This window comes from Podarcis muralis, chromosome 6, assembly GCF_964188315.1.
Source record: "Podarcis muralis chromosome 6, rPodMur119.hap1.1, whole genome shotgun sequence".
In the NCBI taxonomy this organism is placed as follows: domain Eukaryota; kingdom Metazoa; phylum Chordata; class Lepidosauria; order Squamata; family Lacertidae; genus Podarcis; species Podarcis muralis.
This window is the reverse complement of record NC_135660.1, coordinates 10,002,948-10,021,847: the sequence shown is the minus strand read 5'-3', so window position 1 is coordinate 10,021,847 and position 18,900 is coordinate 10,002,948. Positions and strand designations below refer to the sequence as shown.

The 18,900-nt window shown below is 44.1% G+C and overlaps 1 protein-coding gene across 1 annotated transcript in view; it reads left to right on the top strand.

Moving 5' to 3' along the window:
- LOC114598025 (uncharacterized) overlaps positions 1–18,900 on the top strand; it is a 98,472-nt gene that overhangs the window by 55,824 nt on the left and 23,748 nt on the right. Inside the window, exon 3 of the mRNA XM_077929747.1 lies at positions 1,322–1,363. Coding sequence (XP_077785873.1) covers positions 1,322–1,363 — 42 coding nt within the window. The remainder of the gene's footprint in view (positions 1–1,321; positions 1,364–18,900) is intronic.

Genomic DNA, 18,900 nt, shown 5'->3' with positions numbered 1-18,900 from the left:
ACGAATTAAATACGTAACCAGAGGTACCACTGTACAGACACACACACACACACACACACACACACACACACACACACTTTCCACAGAGCTTATTTTAGAAGTGCATGAACAACTCTATGCATGCCCACTGAGAAGTGAGCTCCACTCAGTGAGTCTTACTCCTAGGTAAAGGTGTATAGGTTTGCAGTGTCGGGAGACTGCCTTCACATGAAAAATAAAAATTGTTCTTGGGATGGCTACTATTACTATCATCAGCATTAGCATAAATAGTAGTAGTAGTAGCAGTAGTATTTATAGTTATACCACATGATAAGAATATCAAGTGTTCCAATTGCAGACTACTCTCCTGTAGTCTGCAATTGGATCAAATCCAGTTTGTTCCAGTGATTCCTCCTCACTCTCTGGGGGAGGTGGAAGAGAGATAATTTCATGCTCTTGAGAAATTTGCCAACAAACCAGTCTCTGACTGTGTTGGAAAGTAAGCCCCTCTATTTATTAGGAAATTTCCCCAGGTAAATGTGCAGATAGCTGTATACCAGGGATGCAGCCCTCTAGATATTGCTGGACTGCAGCTTCCATCATCCTTCACCATTGGCCATGCCGGCTGGGGCTGATGGGAATTGGAGTTCAGCAACACCCTGAGGATCGTAAGCTCCCCAACCCTGCTACAGTATAAACAAAAGCAAGTCTGCAGCTCTTTCTAAGGACACTGGGTAAAGGTAAAGGGACCCCTGACCATTAGGTCCAGTCGTGGCAGACTCTGGGGTTGTGGCGCTCATCTCGCTTTATTGGCTGAGGGAGCCGGCGTACAGCTTCCGGGTCATGTGGCCAGCATGACTAAGCTGCTTCTGGAGAACCAGAGCAGTGCACGGAAACACCATTTACCTTCCCGCTGGAGTGGTACCTATTGATCTACTTGCACTTTGACGTGCTTTCAAACTGCTAGGTTGGCAGGAGCTGGGACCGAGCAATGGGAGCTCACCCCGTGGTGGGGATTCAAACCGCCAACCTTCTGATCAGCAAGTCCTAGGCTCTGTGGTTTAACCCACAGCGCCACCCGCATCCCTCTAAGGACACTGGGTAGTAAGGCCTATTAAATACAGCAGGTAGTATTTCCAAGGATTGGGTTGGATTTAAAGTTGGATTCAAAGTGAAAGCATTCTGATTCACAGCGCACGTAGGCCAAATTCTTGAAAGAAGTTTTAGTCCCCAAATGGCACTAAATTGTTTTCTAATCTAAATACTTAACCTGAACTAGTTTGAGCTGAGGTGCCAGGAAAGTCATGTATTATCCAGTAAATTTAATTCAATTCTGTTGTAGATGCTGCTGCTCTGTTGGTTGGCATCAGCACAGCTAACTCAGGTCAGTTCCAATGTTTGTACTACCTGAGCCAACATAGTTTCCAGAAAAAAATCATTGAGAGTAGATATCATTGTAAAGTTAGCTGGGATGAGATTTCATTGCAATCTGATTTTGCTCTCAAAGTCCCATAGATTTCCATGGGAGACAGAATCAAGTTTTATTTTGAAAGCTTTAAGATACGTAATATTTTAGTTTTCTGTTATGTTGCTTTGACATACTCTATATTTGACTTTCTTCAGATTGTTTTATTTATGTTTTATTGAATTAATATGCTGTAAACCGCTTTGAGTTTTTTCTTAATAATATAAAGTGGTATAGAAATTAAAAATAAATAAAATAAAGTGCTTAGAAGTTTTTCCATAGCGACATAGAAGTGCTTGACATTGGTTGGATCATGTTGATTGAGATTTACTTTTAAGTTAACATGGATAGATTTTCAGCTTAATTCCATGCATGTTTCCACTCAAGTATGTCCCATTGAGTACAATGGGTTTACTCACAGGTAAGGGGATACAGAATTGTGGTTGTAGGTTTTGATATGCAGGGCTTGACTACAAAGCACATGATGCATTGCCCCTGTGAGCAAAAAACCATACACTGGGACATCTGAGGCCTTGAAGAATTGACAGCAAAACTGGGATTTGGAACCTGTGACCCTGGATGTTGTTAGACTTCAACTTTCATTAGCCCCAATCAGCACACCCAATAGGGGCGATGGGATTTGTCCAGCAACATATGAATATCCCCAGGTTCCCCAACCCAGCAATATAGAATCAGTGAACGAAAGTAAAAACAGAGCAAGCAAAAATTCAGTCATCTGGCTTGAAGCTGAGAACAATTATATGGAAATAACATTCCCCCTGCATCTTTTGGGCATCACTAGTTTGAAGACTGCAGAGTGCAGAGGATCAACAGTGGGAGTGCATTTTACTTAAAGGGACAGTGAGACGGGTGCAAAAATTACCTGACACATGCTACCTTATCTCCCCCACCCACCCCATTTCCCCCCTATTCAGTATCATCAGTGAACCAGGAAGCAATGTTTTATCATAATGCTTCTCCTTCGATACCTTATTATGACCTCAACAATTAACAATTAACAAATAACAGCAGCAGTAGCAGCAACTTCCTTTATCAGATGTATGAAGTGGGTGAGTAGAGTCTTTTAAATAAAAGTTACTGCGCGGGTGATTCAGTTGCCCCACATAGCACCACATCCCTAAGTGTTCTCATGAGATCTGTTTCCACCTTAGAATCTTGATACATAAGTCACAAACACGAACCTTGCTGTAGTCACAGCACTAGCTCTGAAGATGCCCCTGAAATTAATGAGAACACTCCAGAATAGCTTGTTGAAGCCAGGGGCCAATCTACTATGAAACTAATTTGTTGTTGTTTAGTCTCATGGAACTTTGGAGTGTCAGGCATAGCCCTACTGGCTTTAGCCCAAACGTAGCAGAGTTTTCCTGCACACAAATACAATACAAAATAAATCCTCTCTTTCTCTCTCTCAAAACCATACACAGCACTTCTACTCCTAACAACACCTCACATCAAACTGAGCTAGCAATCCCTTGATAACAGAGCAGAGTGCTGGTCGTTAACCAATCAGAGTGAGTAGTTTCTAGGTCAAGCAGACCTGGGCTTTCTGCCAAGAGTAAATTGACACCACCTTGAGTTAATTGTGAGAAGCCAGAATCTGCAAGTTTCCCACGAGAACCAATTAACAGAAACTGAAACTGAAACTGAACACCCCCTCACAGATTCTGCTGAACAATTAACACCAAATACACCTATGTAGGAGATCATTTTTCCAGCAAACCTAAACCCTTGCACATTCGCTTGTTCTTTATCTTTGCCAATGGTTTAGTTAACACATCTGCTACATTTTCTTCACTTGATACATAAGTACAGGTGATTATATTGTCTTGTACACAGCAACGTACATTTTGGTATTTTACAGAGATATGTTTGGAACGTGATTTGAAACCCTCTGTTTTACTTAATGTTATACAAGCTTGATTATCAATGTAAACTTGTACTGGTTCTCCACAATTTACGTTTAAATCTGTTAACAAATGCTTGAAATAAATCACCTCGTTGCACAATTCACTCAATGCGGCGTATTCTGATTCCGTTGATGACACACTTACAACGTCTTGCTTGCGAGACCGCCAGCTGATTAAAGCTCCACCGACCATTATAACTAGTCCTGTGACAGATTTTCTATCCGGCAAATTTCCCCAGTCACTATCACAGTAGCAACTCAACATTTCATCCTCTGAAGAATTTAATTGTAACATATAGCCAATTGTCTGTTTGAGATACCTCAGAACTTGTTTTACCCCTTTCCAGGCATTTAGTGTGGGTTTTGAGACCAATCTACTTAATATGCCTACTGCATAGCTAATATCAGGTCTGGACCACTGTGCTAGATACAATAAACTTCCAATTACAGAGTGATATACATCAGGATGTTCAAATTCAGGACCCTCATCTATATGAAGTGTTTTTATGAAACCTGGATCCATAGGCACCACTGCCCCTTTGCAATCCTGCATCCTGTATGTAGTCAGTAGTTGTTTAACTTTGTTCTGCTGACTAATTAAGCAGCTGCCATCTTGGGCCCAGCACACTTCCAACCCTAGATATGTCCTAACCGGGCCTAGGTCTTTCACTTTGAACTTACTGGACAATTGTTTGGCAAACCTTTTAGTTTGTTTACCCACCTGCAGCCTACAATCTTTGCCCCCTCAGGCGCTGCTACTGGTGTAAAGACCTTGTGCTCATTCAGAGAGGACATCTCTTCCTCCATTGCCTGTTTCCAGAGCTCTGCCTCCTCTTTTGGTAACTTTAACACCTCCTGAAAACTCTTGGGTTCTGCACTTACACTAAACACATTTGCAGTATCTGGAGAAAAACGCACCGGAGGCACTCCTTTGTTTTGTCTTTTAGATCTTCTGGGAGAAAATTTTTCTTCTGACCCACTTTCCTCCTCAGAACTACGACCTCTCTTTTGTTGCTTAGCAACTGGTCTTTGGCTAACTCCACTTTCTTGAGAGCTCTTATCTGAACTTTCCTCCCCCTCAGACTCTGATTCTCTGTGTCCACTTTCAGAGTCATGAAGCTCCTGGGAAGGTTCAAACCAAACCTCAGTATTGGCATGTAGTCTCTCCCAGCCACTATGTTCACAAAAACTGGCATTCCTGGAGATCACAATGCCATTTGTCCCTTCAGCAAAACGGAAACCTTTTCCCAGCTCCTGGTAACCCACAAACACTAACTGTTTGGTCTTAGGATCTCCCTTTTTCCTCATTTGTTTCGGAATTAATACCCAGGCTTTTGATCCAAACACATGCAAATGGTCAATTTTGGGTTTTTTCTTAAACAATTTAAAGTACGGAGTTGTACCTATTGTTTGATGAAAGAGCCTGTTTTGGAGATAACACGCGGTGAGCATGCTCTCCCCCCAATAAGACATGGGCAAATCAGCATCGTCAAGCATGGCAAACATCATATCTTGTAAAGATCTGTTTTTCCGTTCTGCCACGCCATTCTCCTCTGGGGAAAAAACGTTCGTTTTTCTATGCCCAATGCCACGCTTTTGTAACCAATCTTTAAAGGCATTTGACATAAATTCGCCACCTCTGTCCGTCTGAATCCTTTTGAGTTTAATGGACAGAAATCTTTCCACAGATGCCACCCAGCCTTTAAACTTAGTGAACACGTCACCCTTATTCTTCATGGGAAAAACCCAGGAGTAACGCGTGGCGTCATCCACAATTGTTAGTGAAAAGCGCGATCCACCCCTGCTTACAGCAAATGGACCAATTACGTCCATGTGAACCAGCTGTAGCGGTGACTCACTAACTCTGTCACTTCTGGGGTAAGAGACTCTGTGGGTTTTAACCTTTTTACAAACATTACAATCAAGGTACTTGTTACAACTCTTTAAATTACCCCCATCAGCCAATTCAGACATTTTTAGTACACTTTTCCAGCAAGCATGCCCCATTTTCCTATGCAATAAGTGCACACAGTTGTCATGTATAGCTTTGTTATTCACTGCAGGCTGAGATTTACTGACTACTGCTGCAACTTGAGATCCTGCTTTAAGCCAAAACAAGCCTCCCTCTGACTTAGCAGTGCCTAAAATCTCACCAGCCTTCTTAATAATGCAACTGTCTCCTTCAAAATACACTTTAAACCCAGCTTTTAGCAAACAATCTACAGACATCAGATTGCTCCTTAATGACGGCACACAAAGTACATTTTTCAGGCATTCACGAAGACAAGGAACAAAAACTGCACCCCCCGAAATCACTTCGGAAGTACTTCCGTCTGCTAGAGCCACCTGGCTGCGCTGTGCTGAGTTCTTGGAAACAAACAATTCATCTGTATTTACGATGTGGCGAGATGCTCCCGAATCGACCACCCAGACCGCTTGTTTCTCATCAGCAATCTTGACCTCGCCGGTCACCAGCTGAGCCGACTGTTTTCGTTTGAAGAATTTCTTTTTACGCTGCTGCTGCTGCTGATCTCGTCTCTGCTCCTGCACCGGCAACTGAGACTTGACCAACTCCGGACATTGTCGTTTTAGATGCGCTGAAGACCCACATCGGAAACAACGCCTAACAGCAAACGCTGACTCCTCACCGGTACGCTGCTTTTGCGTCACCTCTGGCACGGCATGAGAACTCCTTCCAAACCGCCCGCCTGTAGAAGCCTCTGCAGCCAACGACCTTTCTTGCCTCTTCTGCCATTCTTCAATCAAACGCCCAGTAACGTAACTGACTGATAAATCATGCTCCTGCATGCCTTCTAGAGACAAAACTAAATTATCCCAGCTTTCCGGGAGAGAACTCAAAATAATAGCCACCTTCTCCTGCTGGTCTAACGCACAGTCTCTTTCCTGTAGCGCAGCAAACTTTAACTGTAAACTGTGTAGGTGTTCCTGCATTGTAACCCCAGGCTGTAACATTGCCTTGTACAATGCCTTGCGAATGAACAGCTTGGAAACCGCTGTCTCACGCACATGGAGTTCTTTAAGTGCTTGCCACACACCTCTAGCTGTCTTGATTCCCCTCACATACGGCAACTGGGAATCTTCCAGCCCCAAGACAATTGTGGCCCTTGCTCTTTGGTCTTTATCGAGGTCTTCATCATCAGGCTTCGCAGGAAACTTACTCACCACTTGCCAGAGACGATCCCTCTGCAGCACTGCCTGCATGCGTTCTGACCACAGCAAGTAATTGGAGTCATTCAGACGCTCAAAAGCCATCTGAACTGGTTGTGAGGCCATCTTGAGAGCGATGTCCCTGGAACCCGGAACCAGCTACTCACGACCACCGAGAGAGAAAACAGGAACCACAGCACCCAGCACTCACACACTGCAGCTGTTGTCCTTGTGTCCGCTGCGTCACCAGCTCACCACGGTCAGGAACCAGCCAGAGAACAACAACTTCTGGAACTACTGGAACCAACGCCGTTGATGCTGACACCACCGCAACTCAGGCTGGCAGCACAATGCCCATAACCTCATGGAACTTTGGAGTGTCAGGCATAGCCCTACTGGCTTTAGCCCAAACGTAGCAGAGTTTTCCTGCACACAAATACAATACAAAATAAATCCTCTCTTTCTCTCTCTCAAAACCATACACAGCACTTCTACTCCTAACAACACCTCACATCAAACTGAGCTAGCAATCCCTTGATAACAGAGCAGAGTGCTGGTCGTTAACCAATCAGAGTGAGTAGTTTCTAGGTCAAGCAGACCTGGGCTTTCTGCCAAGAGTAAATTGACACCACCTTGAGTTAATTGTGAGAAGCCAGAATCTGCAAGTTTCCCACGAGAACCAATTAACAGAAACTGAAACTGAAACTGAACATAGTCGTGTCCGACTCTTTGTGACCCCATGAACCAGAGCACGCCAGGCACTCCTGTCTTCCACTGCCTCCCGCAGTTTGGTCAAACTCATGCTGGTAGCTTCGAGAACACTGTCCAACCATTTCGTCCTCTGTCATCCCCTTCTCCTTGTGACCTCAATCTTTCCCAGCACCAGGGTCTATTCCAGGGAGCCTTCTCTTCTCCTGAGGTGGATAAAGCTTATTTATTTATTTATTAAATTTATATACCTGCAAGTCTCAGGGAGGCTCACTGCTTAAACTTCAGGGCCCCTAATACCAGAGGAGCTCCATAAGTAACTTTAGTCCACATTGCTTTTTTTAAAAAAAGCTTTAAATAGTGCATTATGCATATATATATATTTCCCTCATTTCCCCTCAATCTGCTCCTCATAACCCAAAAACCATAAGGCATAGGAATTTTTTATTCACACCAGTGACTTTGACATGTGGGATAATCTAGGACATTTTAAATCAAAATTTTGAGATGCAGGAGTTAAATTTCTTTTTTAAATGGTGGTGATTTGTCATGCCTGGACACTGAGATCCTGTGCTGAGGACCTTCTGGCGGTTCCCTCACTGCAAGAAGCCAAGCTACAGGGAACCAGGCAGAGAGCCTTCTCAGTAATGGTGCCCGCTCTGTGGAACGCCCTCCCATCAGATGTCAAAGAGATAAACAACTACCTGACGTTTAGAAGACATCTGAAGGCAGCCCTCTTTAGGGAAGTTTTTAATGATTGATGTTTTAATGTATTTTTAATCTTTGTTGGAAGCCGCCCAGAGTGGCTGGGGAAACCCAGTCAGAGGAACGGGGTATTATTATTATGGAACAACCCCACTGAAGAAGATAACAGTGGTTACCCAGAATTTGTTGCTGGTTGTGAAGGGGTCTGCATAACACTTCAGGGCCCCCAAAATGTGGGTCCACCACCCTCATGAAGTACAAACTATAGGAGGCCACCCACTGCCCCCCTTCCCCACAACCAATGCCCCTCTTTCCATCTCCCCTTCTCCAAAGATTGCTTCCGTTTTTCTCTTGATGTTGTGCCTGAGATGATGCTAGCATCTTGTGTGGACACGAAAGGCAAGCTTGTATAATAGCCCCGGGAGTTGGCAGGGAGCCTATCTTGTACAGTAGTACTCCATTTGATGTACGGTATTTCATGGCACAGTAAGCTAAGAGACAAGTGAACACCAAGAGGCCTGTAATATGGGCTTTAATTACAGCTGAGAGGGTTCTCCAGGCTGATTAGCAAGAGGAGGGTGAAAAAATCAATTGCAGGCATCCCTGCCACAATGTGCTAATAAAAATTAAAAAGCACACCATTTATGAGGGCAAACATATTATTGTTGTTTTTAATCACAGGGAGGGTATGGAGGTTAAAAATACTATACCACACAAATAACTCCATGCAATTACGGGGACAAGCTGTCACCTTCTTCCAAGAGACTGTGTATTAGACCAGGCTTTGCCAACCTGCTGGCTGCGGCTGATGGGAGGGCACCAGGTTGGTGGAGCCTGTATCAGCCAAAAAAATTCAAGATCCTTCATGTTCACACTCACTCACTTCACACACATATATCACAACCGCTGGCAGAATAACCCATGCACGCCAGATCACAATGGGGCAATTCATGACATCATAGTGCTTACACACACTTCAACAGATGGGATGTTGACTCACAAATCCCTGTGAATCCTTTTACTTGTGTCCACATCAGGACACGGTGGAACTATTCTGAAAAAATCTTTAGTAAATGTGGTATAGATGATTCTTGACTCCTGCACTGTAGTTGCTAATCTCACTATTTAAAAAACACATCCTGTTTGGTCCTCAACCCTGTTCCCCATCTGTACCTTGCCTAGGGATTAATGGCAATGCAAATAAAACCTGACTCATTCTTTCTCAGGAAAGTCCAGAATTGGGATGGAGTGCTGGAATCTGAGCAATATTCAAGTGAATTCCTGACCTTGCTTTTTGTTCCATTTAATTCATTCTTGAACACTTGGAATATTAAGATCTGAGATTTTCTTTACTTTTGTGTGTCTCTGTGTAGCAGAAGTTAAGAACCTGTGTGGTTGCAGTAGTTAGTCAAAATTATGCATGGCATGGAGAAAATGCTTAAAGAGTACTTTTCCTGCCTCTCTCATAGTATTAGAACAATGAAGCTGAAAGTTGGAAGGTTCAGGACTGACAAATGGGAGTACTTAATCACATCTCACAGTTGAATTATGGCATATGGATTAGGATATAAGTGGCTACTAGCCAGTCAGAGGCAGTAATAATTATGAATACCAGTTGCAGGAAACCAGAGGAGGAAAGAGTTCTATCGGGATGCCAATACACTGTGCATTTGAGTACTCAGCTGTCCCTTCCCCCTTTGGAACCTCTAGTCTACTGCACAACCACTGATTCGGGGTCAGTAGGGAAAAGTTGGCCAAGTTTGGGCAAAGGAGATTCACCGCCTGATCAGTGCTTGGATTAATGTGTGTGCGAAAATGGGCAGTCCTTAAGAAAGCCCACAAACTCCACCCCCAGAAGCTATGAAAAACAGTAGCTATGGGGACATCACAAAGATGATTTGTGGGCTCCTGTAACTTAAGCACTCCACCATACTCATTCCTGCTGCTTCTCTTGATGTGCTCTTTAGTCTTCATCCAACAGGGAACAGTGGGGGTGGCTGCAAAAATATATCCTTGCTGATTCTGGTTGACCAATGTAGATCCTTGCAAATTTTGGCTTGTTTCGGCATATGTTTGGTTTTTCAGGTCACATTCACCCTCTGCTTCATCCCACTCATCAGCACCTGAGGAAAGAGAGAGTTTTGAATTTAGTTTTGGAGTATTGTCTTCTATTTACTGGATGGCGTTAGAAATGATTCCCACAAACATGTTTGGATCAAAAGGGTCATCTATACAACATGCTTGGAGGTGGTCTATTTCCACTTCTGAAGTACAAAATGTATTATAATGTGAGGTAGGCATTGCTCATGCTAGCGGTGTGCAGGTCAGGATATAATGACTTGCCTAAAACCATCCAGTATGAATGCTTGGTTTTTTATATTATTAATCCATTGAGTATGTCTGCTTTTATTTAGAATCCTGCAGGGGTCTTATGCCTCAGAAGCATGGTAGTGGATTCAGGGATACAATGAACAGGCAGGATGTGGACAATGCAAGCAAGGTTTTGCACAAACTTCTTTTGTTCACTTTCTTACCTGGGGAAAAATGAGTATGTTTGCAGGGTTGATGGTGGGATGGTAAACATTTAGCAGGTGGCAAAAGAAACAGACAAAGGAGAAAATGAGCAGGAGACAGGACTAGGTTTGGCCAGTGTGGGAGCAGATATTGTGAGAATACACCTGAGCAAAATGGAAATAAATGATTTGTTGGGCACCCTTGTGAATGCTTTTTGCAAAACGTTTCTCCATAGATAGCCATGAAGGGAGATATTTATTTCCATGGGGGAAATAAAAGCTGGTGGCCCAGACTGTAACAAAAGGAAGGCAGGTTAGGACACCTTCCCCCCCCCCCCCACAAAACAAAGCAGGTTGAGGGGCATGTCCCTTCTGAGCCACCAGCCTGTGAATCTTCCCCTCCCCTAAGTAACATCAGCACATGCATACTGAGCCTTAAAGGTAAAGGGACCCCTGACCATTAGGTCCAGTTGTGGCAGACTCTGGGGTTGTGGCACTCATCTCGTTTTATTGGCCAAGGGAGCTGGCGTACAGTTTCTGGGTCATGTGGCCAGCATGACTAAGCCGCTTCTTGCAAACCAGAGCAGTGCACGGAAACACCGTTTACCTTCCCGCCGGAGCAGTACCTCTTTATCTACTTGCACTTTGACGTGCTTTCGAACTGTTAGGTTGGCAGGAGCAAGGACCAAGCAATGGGAGCTCACCCTGTTGCGGGGATTTGAACCGCCAACCTTCTGATCGGCAAGTCCTAGGCTCTGGTTTAACCCACAGGACTAGCGCCACCAGGCAGCAAATGGTGGAATCAATGGAGGTAGGTCTGTGATAGCCTTGGCTTACTCCCATCCCAAGCATAGGTTGAAATTAGATATGGAAGTGAACTGGAAGTCAGCACTTCTGTGCATCTAATAAATGCAGAAGAGAGTGTTCTGATGGTACAGTTTATCACTGTCACAGTGCTGTAGACATAAAAAATGTGTACTTCTCCAACCTCCCTCTGCTATACAACTATTAATGATACAGAAGTCCAGTCTTCTTTTCTGCCCTCATTATACCTCTACATCCTACCAGCATCCAGTGGATCTCCTCCCCATGAAGTGTGTGACTCAGGAGCTTCAGGCTTTCTTGATGAAATCCTACCACTTCAGGCTTTTCTGCTTTCAAACTAGACTGAGATTTCATTTCCGGTCTGAGGAGCTCACAGCTCTACCAGCCGCAAGGCCTTTTTTTTTTGTAATGTCACCAAGGGGGTGCTTGGCTGTGGGCAGAACAGTCAGCATTTTACCATGTCACCCGGGAATGAGTTGGCACCATGGTTCTCATGTGAATCACCAACCCACAGCATGAGTTCATCAGCAACCAGGAAGGGCACGCTCTCGGATGGACAGAGCTGTTCCACAAGAATGTGACAGAAAATGTCAAAAGAAAAGCTTCACTGTCCCAACTGATCACTCAATGAACCCAGTGAGCTGCTACATTCAGTGTTCACTATAACACATCCACCCCTCTCTGAATGACATAGTTCTGTTGTAGAGGCCTGAGATTTGGAGCCAGTTTCTGTGCAAGGCAGAAGAAGCTGCCTTATAATGTCAGACTAATGGTCCATCTAAGCCAGCATTGTCCACCCTGGCTGGCAGAATTCCTAGAAAGGTTGCAGGTGTGGTGTGTTTGGCACTGATAAACAGAAGACTTGAGGTTGGAGGGGCTCGGGGAAGATCTTTCTTCCCCAGTCTCCAGTTGCAGCTGCCTGTATGTACTTCTGTTTTCAAAGAGAAAGCCGAATGTTGAGAATGTGGACTGGGTGTATCTATTCACATTTCAAATCACGATGTGATTGCTTCAGCTTGCACCAACCTTACAAAAGTGCCCATATGCCATGCATCTGATGAAATGGACTCTAGCTAACAAAAGCTTGCATTGCGATAAATTTGTTAGTCTTCTTAAAAGTTATTTTTTATTGCAAATTTATTCACCTTCAAGTTGTCTCCTTAACATTTTTGCCGCAGCAGGCTAACATAGCTATCTACCGGGAACCTGATCCAGGCAAATCAATCTTCTGCTGGACACAATCCAGCCTTGGATGCTTTGGAGAGGCATGGGATGCGTGTCTTGGATTGTGAACTGAGTTGCGAGCATTCTGAATTCTGGATCATGGCCATTTGCTATGCGCACTGATTGATGGGGGTGCCGGTGGCGCTGTGGGTTAAAGCACAGAGCCTAGGACTTGCTTATCAGAAGGTCGGCGGTTCGAATCCCCGCGACAGGTTGAGCTCCCATTGTTCGGTCCCTGCTCCTGCCAACCTAGCAGTTCGAAAGCACGTCAAAGTGCAAGTAGATAAATAGGTACCTCTCCGGCGGGAAGGTAAATGGCATTTCCGTGCGCTGCTCTGGTTCACCAGAAGTGGCTTAGTTATGCTGGCCACATGACCTGGAAGCTGGACATCGGCTCCCTAGGCCAATAAAGCAAGATGAGCACCGCAACCCCAGAGTCGGCCATGACTGGACCTAATGGTCTGGGGTTCCTTTACCTTTACCTTTTAATGGGCCTCCATGGTCCGTCCCAACTCTAAAATTCTATGAATCTTTGCTTGAATCTAAAGTTCAGTTAGCTTGCTGCAGTGTGGATTGGTCTGGCGCAAAGAGCAAAAGGACTCCTTTTGAACGCACTCTTGCACATTGGAAGCTAAAGCCTCAACATTCAGACTATTCTTAGCAATTTTGCTTGGAGATTTGTTGTCTTCTTATAACAATATCTCTCTACAGCTATTGTTTTGCAGAATATTCTTCTTATTGCCTCCTTTACCCATACTTTTTTGGTTTCTTCCCATTTCCATTAGCCTCTTGAAACTTGTTTTCTTGATTAAATATAATTAGCTCATTGATTCATTTTTATGTATTTGATATTCTGCTGTACTCCATTATTCCCATTGTTCACTCTTTTACCAAACCATTATTTGATATGTTATATCTTGTCATATAAGGGTGATTTTGCAGCCCTGTGTTAATTCCTAAATAAAGAATTGAGGGGCAGGGAGAGAATCCTGAAGAGGAGTTTTATGGAGTCTACATGACTCACTGAGCCACTTTTCTCTCTGTTTAATTTCCAGACACCAAGAAACTTTATGAACTTAGATCTGTAAAGAGACTCAAAATCCCATTGAATTCAGTGAGATTTATTTTTGAGAAAGCATGTTTAGGATTGTTCCTCATATCCTTTGGAGCACTTGCTAAGGCACACAAACTTTCTTTTCGACTTTGCTTACATCCAGTAATTGACACCCTTTCCTGAAAGCCAGTAGGTACCTCTACTCCTTCCCTCCCTCCCGTGCATGCAGCTATCATTTTATAGGATAATATTTACTTTGGATAATTTTAAGAAGGAGTCGATTAGCATTTATATCAGACAGGATTTTTTAAATAAATAAATAAATTGTGTTTATATCGGACCATTTAAAAAAGGAGAAGTCAATAAAGTTTTGATGTGTGGGCTTTTCGTTGTTGCTGTTGGTGGTGAAATTATTGGTTGGACTGTATTATTGGTTGCCTCTGGTTTTTAACCAGCACATCTTGAAGTAGCTGTTGTGGTGGAAAAGGCAACGCTACTTGTTCTAAGCACCGCTCCTCACTTTTAATGGGAAACTCAAAACATTTTTTTTATATTAATTGTCTTCTTGATGTTAGAATTTTGAACTTAATGGCAGAGCAGACAGCGCAAAAAGCAAACAATTAAAACATTTTATGTATTTGATCTCTGATAGGCATCTCTGCAAGATAGATTTTAACATTTTTTCTTCTTAATTCCGCCCCCCTTCCAGTAAGAAGGATAAGCTTGGAGTGCCCAGTCGCCGTGGTAACTGCCAGAAAAATTCTCCAGAAGTTTGAAGAGGTCAGCTAACAGGGTCAACAACTCTGGCCTCTTTCTGAGCTGGGGCAGGCAGGCCCCATCCTGCTGGCAGAATGTTCGCCAAGGCCTAACCCTGGGAGGTGGGCCATTCCAGCTCTGATATAAATTTTTTGAGTCAGTTCACGGCCTGGACTCTCCAGGTGGCCTCCAAAATCGATGGTGACCTCTTGACCCTGTCTAACGTCGGCATTGCATCCAACCTAAGGAAGGATTTAGGGAGGAATGACAGCTTTCCACTGAGTGTTATTGGGGACAGTACAAACAGTTTGGGAAGCAAGGAGGTAGGGATGAGGAGAGCAGGTCATTAAAAGCATATTAAAAAACAATTGCAGTGGTTGAGATGGGGCGGGGGGGGCAGGGCGGGAGGAACAATCCTTGTTAATGGTTACTTTCTGGTTAGCATTTATTTATCTATCTATTTTTTGTTTGTTTGTTTGTAAATCTTTGCAGAGGGCTGCTTCCATCCTTGTCTTCAGATCTTGCTTTTAACGTTAAGGACATCCCTGGTTTTTGGTGTAGAAAGGAGGCTTTTCCTTTGTGCTGGAAGTCAAAACTCTTTTTGCATCCACATATAAATAACAGATGGGTAAATAAAAATGGATAGATTCAGAACACAATAGTCATTTTCCTTCACTGTCTAGGTATCTTCCTAGAATTGCTAAAAATGTATGTATTAAAATGCCTCTTCTGCTTTTCTTGGCAGGAATAGTCCAGGAATTGTTAAAGAAGGTTCTATATTCAAAAGAGTAACTTTGGAATATATGCAACCATCCTGAGATTTAACAAAACATTAAGGGCACAGTCCAGCCAAAGCTAAGCACATTCTAATCCCATTGATTTTCCTGGGACTGACAAGTGCTTAACTTTGTTTGGATTGTGCCCAAGTAAAACAGGTGCTTTAAAAAATTAAGACAAGGAAATTACATGGTATGCAAAAAATGCTCTGGAATGAGGGTGAGCTGGTTTAACTGGGCTGTTCCACTTCTGCTTTGTAAAACAAATAGTTAAGCGCACATTTGATTCCATGGGATCCAGTTCTAATGTGGGGAAGAAATGTAATCTGCACAAGATAACAAATATTCATAGATAATTTTATGTAAGTGTTTTATCAGTGCCAGGAGTTTGCTAACAAATCAGTTGAACTCTGATTTCCTTAGCAAGTGGATTCTTTGTTCAGCTTTAGTTACAAAAATAGAATCCAGTGCTACAACCATTACTCATGTAGTCCTCATGTATAGAGACACTCTTGCCACAGAGCAAGGTGAGAAGGATACTTCAGAGTGTGGGCACCAGGAAGAAGGGGAGGGAGAGCTAACCCCATGTCCTGTTCACACCCAGCCAAGGAAGGCAAATGCCGGCTAGTTAATACTTTGTTGACAAAAGCACACACACTTCTAGATCCGTGTCTGGTGGAGCATTTGACGCAACAGTGGGACCATGCGCCCCCAGGTTTATGTACCCTTGTCTGATGGAGTGTGCACATGCAACCTGAGACGACTTCTTCCTGGAAGTCGTTGCTGTGCTTGCCTCTTCAAGCCCCTCCTGGTTCTTAGGAGACAGCAGGGTAGATGGCGGCAGCAGTTTGACTGGCCCATCCCTCATCTGATCAGCCTCGTCCTCTGCTTCCAACCTGCCCTGTGCCCCCACCTCCTTCTCTGACTGCTAGGACCCTTCTCCTAAACCCCATAAATTGCTGCCTCCCTTTCCTGGGTCCTCCTCTGGCCCCGTTGTCTCCGTCGCACAATCATCAGGGCCCTGCTAGTCCCTGGCACTCCACAGAGCATAATCCACCAGGAGATTCTCCCCACATAAGCTATGCTGAGATGTTGTTGTTTAGTCGTTTAGTCGTGTCCTACACTTCGTGACCCCCTGGACCAGAGCACGCCAGGCACTCCTGTCTTCCACTGCCTCCCGCAGTTTGGTCAAACTCATGCTGGTAGCTTCGAGAACACTATCCAACCATGTCATCCTCTGTCGTCCCCTTCTCCTTGTGCCCTCAATCTTTCCCAACATCAGGGTCTTTTACAGGGAGTCTTCTCTTCTCATGAGGTGGCCAAAGTCTTGGAGCCTCAGCTTCACGATCTGTCCTTCCAGGGCTGCACTCAGCACTCAGGGCCGATTTCCTTAAGAATGGAGACGTTTGATCTTCTTGCAGTCCATGGGACTCTCAAGAGTCTCGTCCAACACCATAATTCAAAAGCATCAATTTTTCAGCGATCAGCCTTCTTTATGGTCCAGCTCTCACTTCCATACATCACTACTGGGAAAACCATAGCTTTTACTATACGGACCTTTGTTGGCAAGGTGGTGTCTCTGCTTTTTAAGATGCTGTCTAGATTTGTCATTGCTTTTCTCCCAAGAAGCAGGCAGCTTTTAATTTCATGACTGCTGTCACCATCTGAGATGACCTGCATAAAATTAACGTTGATATACAATGAACATGTGCTTTTCTCGTTTATCAGAATGTTCACAAAATATTGGGATTGAGGATTGCAGCTCAGGGGTAGAACACCTAACATGCATGGGAAAACTCAATGTACGACTCTTTGCATCATTAACTAAAGCCGAGGGGGGAGCCTTTTTCAGTTTGAGGGCCATACGTCCTCATAGGCAACCTTCTAGGGGCTGCATGTCAGCAGTGGGCAGGGCTGCAGGCAAAAGTGGGAAGAGCTTTAATGGATGTGACTCACACCTTCATACAAAAGGCTACATTCCAGCCTTATGAACATCAGAGATGTCTACATTCACCCACATATCTCCATCATCTAGGCCAGTACAAAGCATCATATTCCAGCCAAGGAGGACACAGAGGAGAACTGATGCAGGGTGTGACCTGGGGAAGAGACATGGTCCAGGAGAGTCCTGAGGGCCAGATAAGGAAACACAGAGGGCCGCATGGGAGACCCCGGGCCTGAGGTTCCCCACCTCTGAGTTAAAGGAACTTGGGTAGGAAGGCAGGAAAAGGCCACTGCTTGAAATCTCATGGAGCCACCTGGAGTCAGATTAGCAGAATATAGTGAGGTAGGTGGACCCATGGCCTGACATAAGGCAGTTTAATATGTTCAACTTTGTTGTGCTTGCATTACTTTGATGCTGAATTTTAGAAATAATTTTGCGGGGGAGAAGGCATGCGGATAACACAGAACATAACCAGCAGTTTCAGAGGCTATTAGAATTGCCCACAAGTGAATTCATGAGTTGCTTATACGAAACTCAAAGGGGAACTTACTTCCCTGTGCAAGTTCCCCATTGGGCATTGCTGAGAGAAACTTCAAAAAGCAGAACCATGACACTCTGGTTGGTGCGAATAACACCCAGCGTCTTCTCAGGACTCTATAAATCTGAACCAGTTTATCAAGCCTCTTGTACTGATTTGGCTGCCACCCAAAGAGCCCTGGGAACTGCAGTTCTGAGAAGAGGCTACGGAGCATTGACAAAGGCTACTTAAGCCCCAGCTTTTGGAGCCGGGAAGGGAAGCGTCTTACAATTAAATGGGTTTCAAACTGGATTAAATTTGTTGCACTATGAGACACTGTCCTGAGAACTACTCTGTCCCTATAACTTAATATTTAATTTAAGAAAGGGGGGGAGGTGTTACACCTTGTACATTTGGGTTGTTGTTGCTAGAGAATCCAACATTTAGAAGACGGGAGACATTATAGAGATGTATAAAATCATGTATGGCATGGAGAAGATGGACAGAGAAAAGTTTTTCGCCCTCATGACACCAGAACATCAAGCTGAATGTTAGAAGATTCAGGACAGACCAAAGTATGTACTTCATGCAGTGCATCATTAAACTGTGGGATTTGCTCTCACAAGTGGCACTGATGGCCACCAACTTGGATGGTTTTAAGATAGGATTGGGCCAATTCATGGAGGAAAAGGATATCAGTGGCCAGTAGGCATGCTGGCTATGTTCACCTCCACTGTCAGAAGGAGTAATGCTCCTGAATGCCAGTTGCTAGAAATTGCAGGAGGGAAGAGTGCTGCTGCACCCAGGTCTTGCTTGTGGGCTTTCCTTGGGTATCTTGTTAGCCAGTGTGAGAACAGGATACTGGACTAGATGGGTCATTAGCTTAATCCACCAGGCTCTCCTTATCCATGCAAAGTTTTGCCAGGAAGACCAGGAGCAGGATCTGGAGTTTAGACGAGCACAAGAACAGGAGGGTCAGTGGAGACAAATTTCAGTGAAGAAGGCGGAAGTCACAGGAACACAATGCAGCAAAAAAGATTCCTGTTGTTCAGTTAAGCCTTGATAGCTGATGTGGAAATGTTTGCAGCTAATCAGATTTATCAGGGATCACTCAGCTTCCTGTGGGATTGGGTGACCCTTTCACTCTTAAGTGCTGGACTACAGCAAGGACTTGGGAATCTGATGAGCTGTCTAAAAAGACAGCTTCAGGGCCTTAAATGAAAACCTAAAATACCACAGGTGAGACATTTCAGTTGAAATAAAATTATGGCTTAATGAACTTGCATTACTGTTGTTTGGTCTGGTCTGGAGGGAAGATCTGGGTTGTTTGTCAACAGA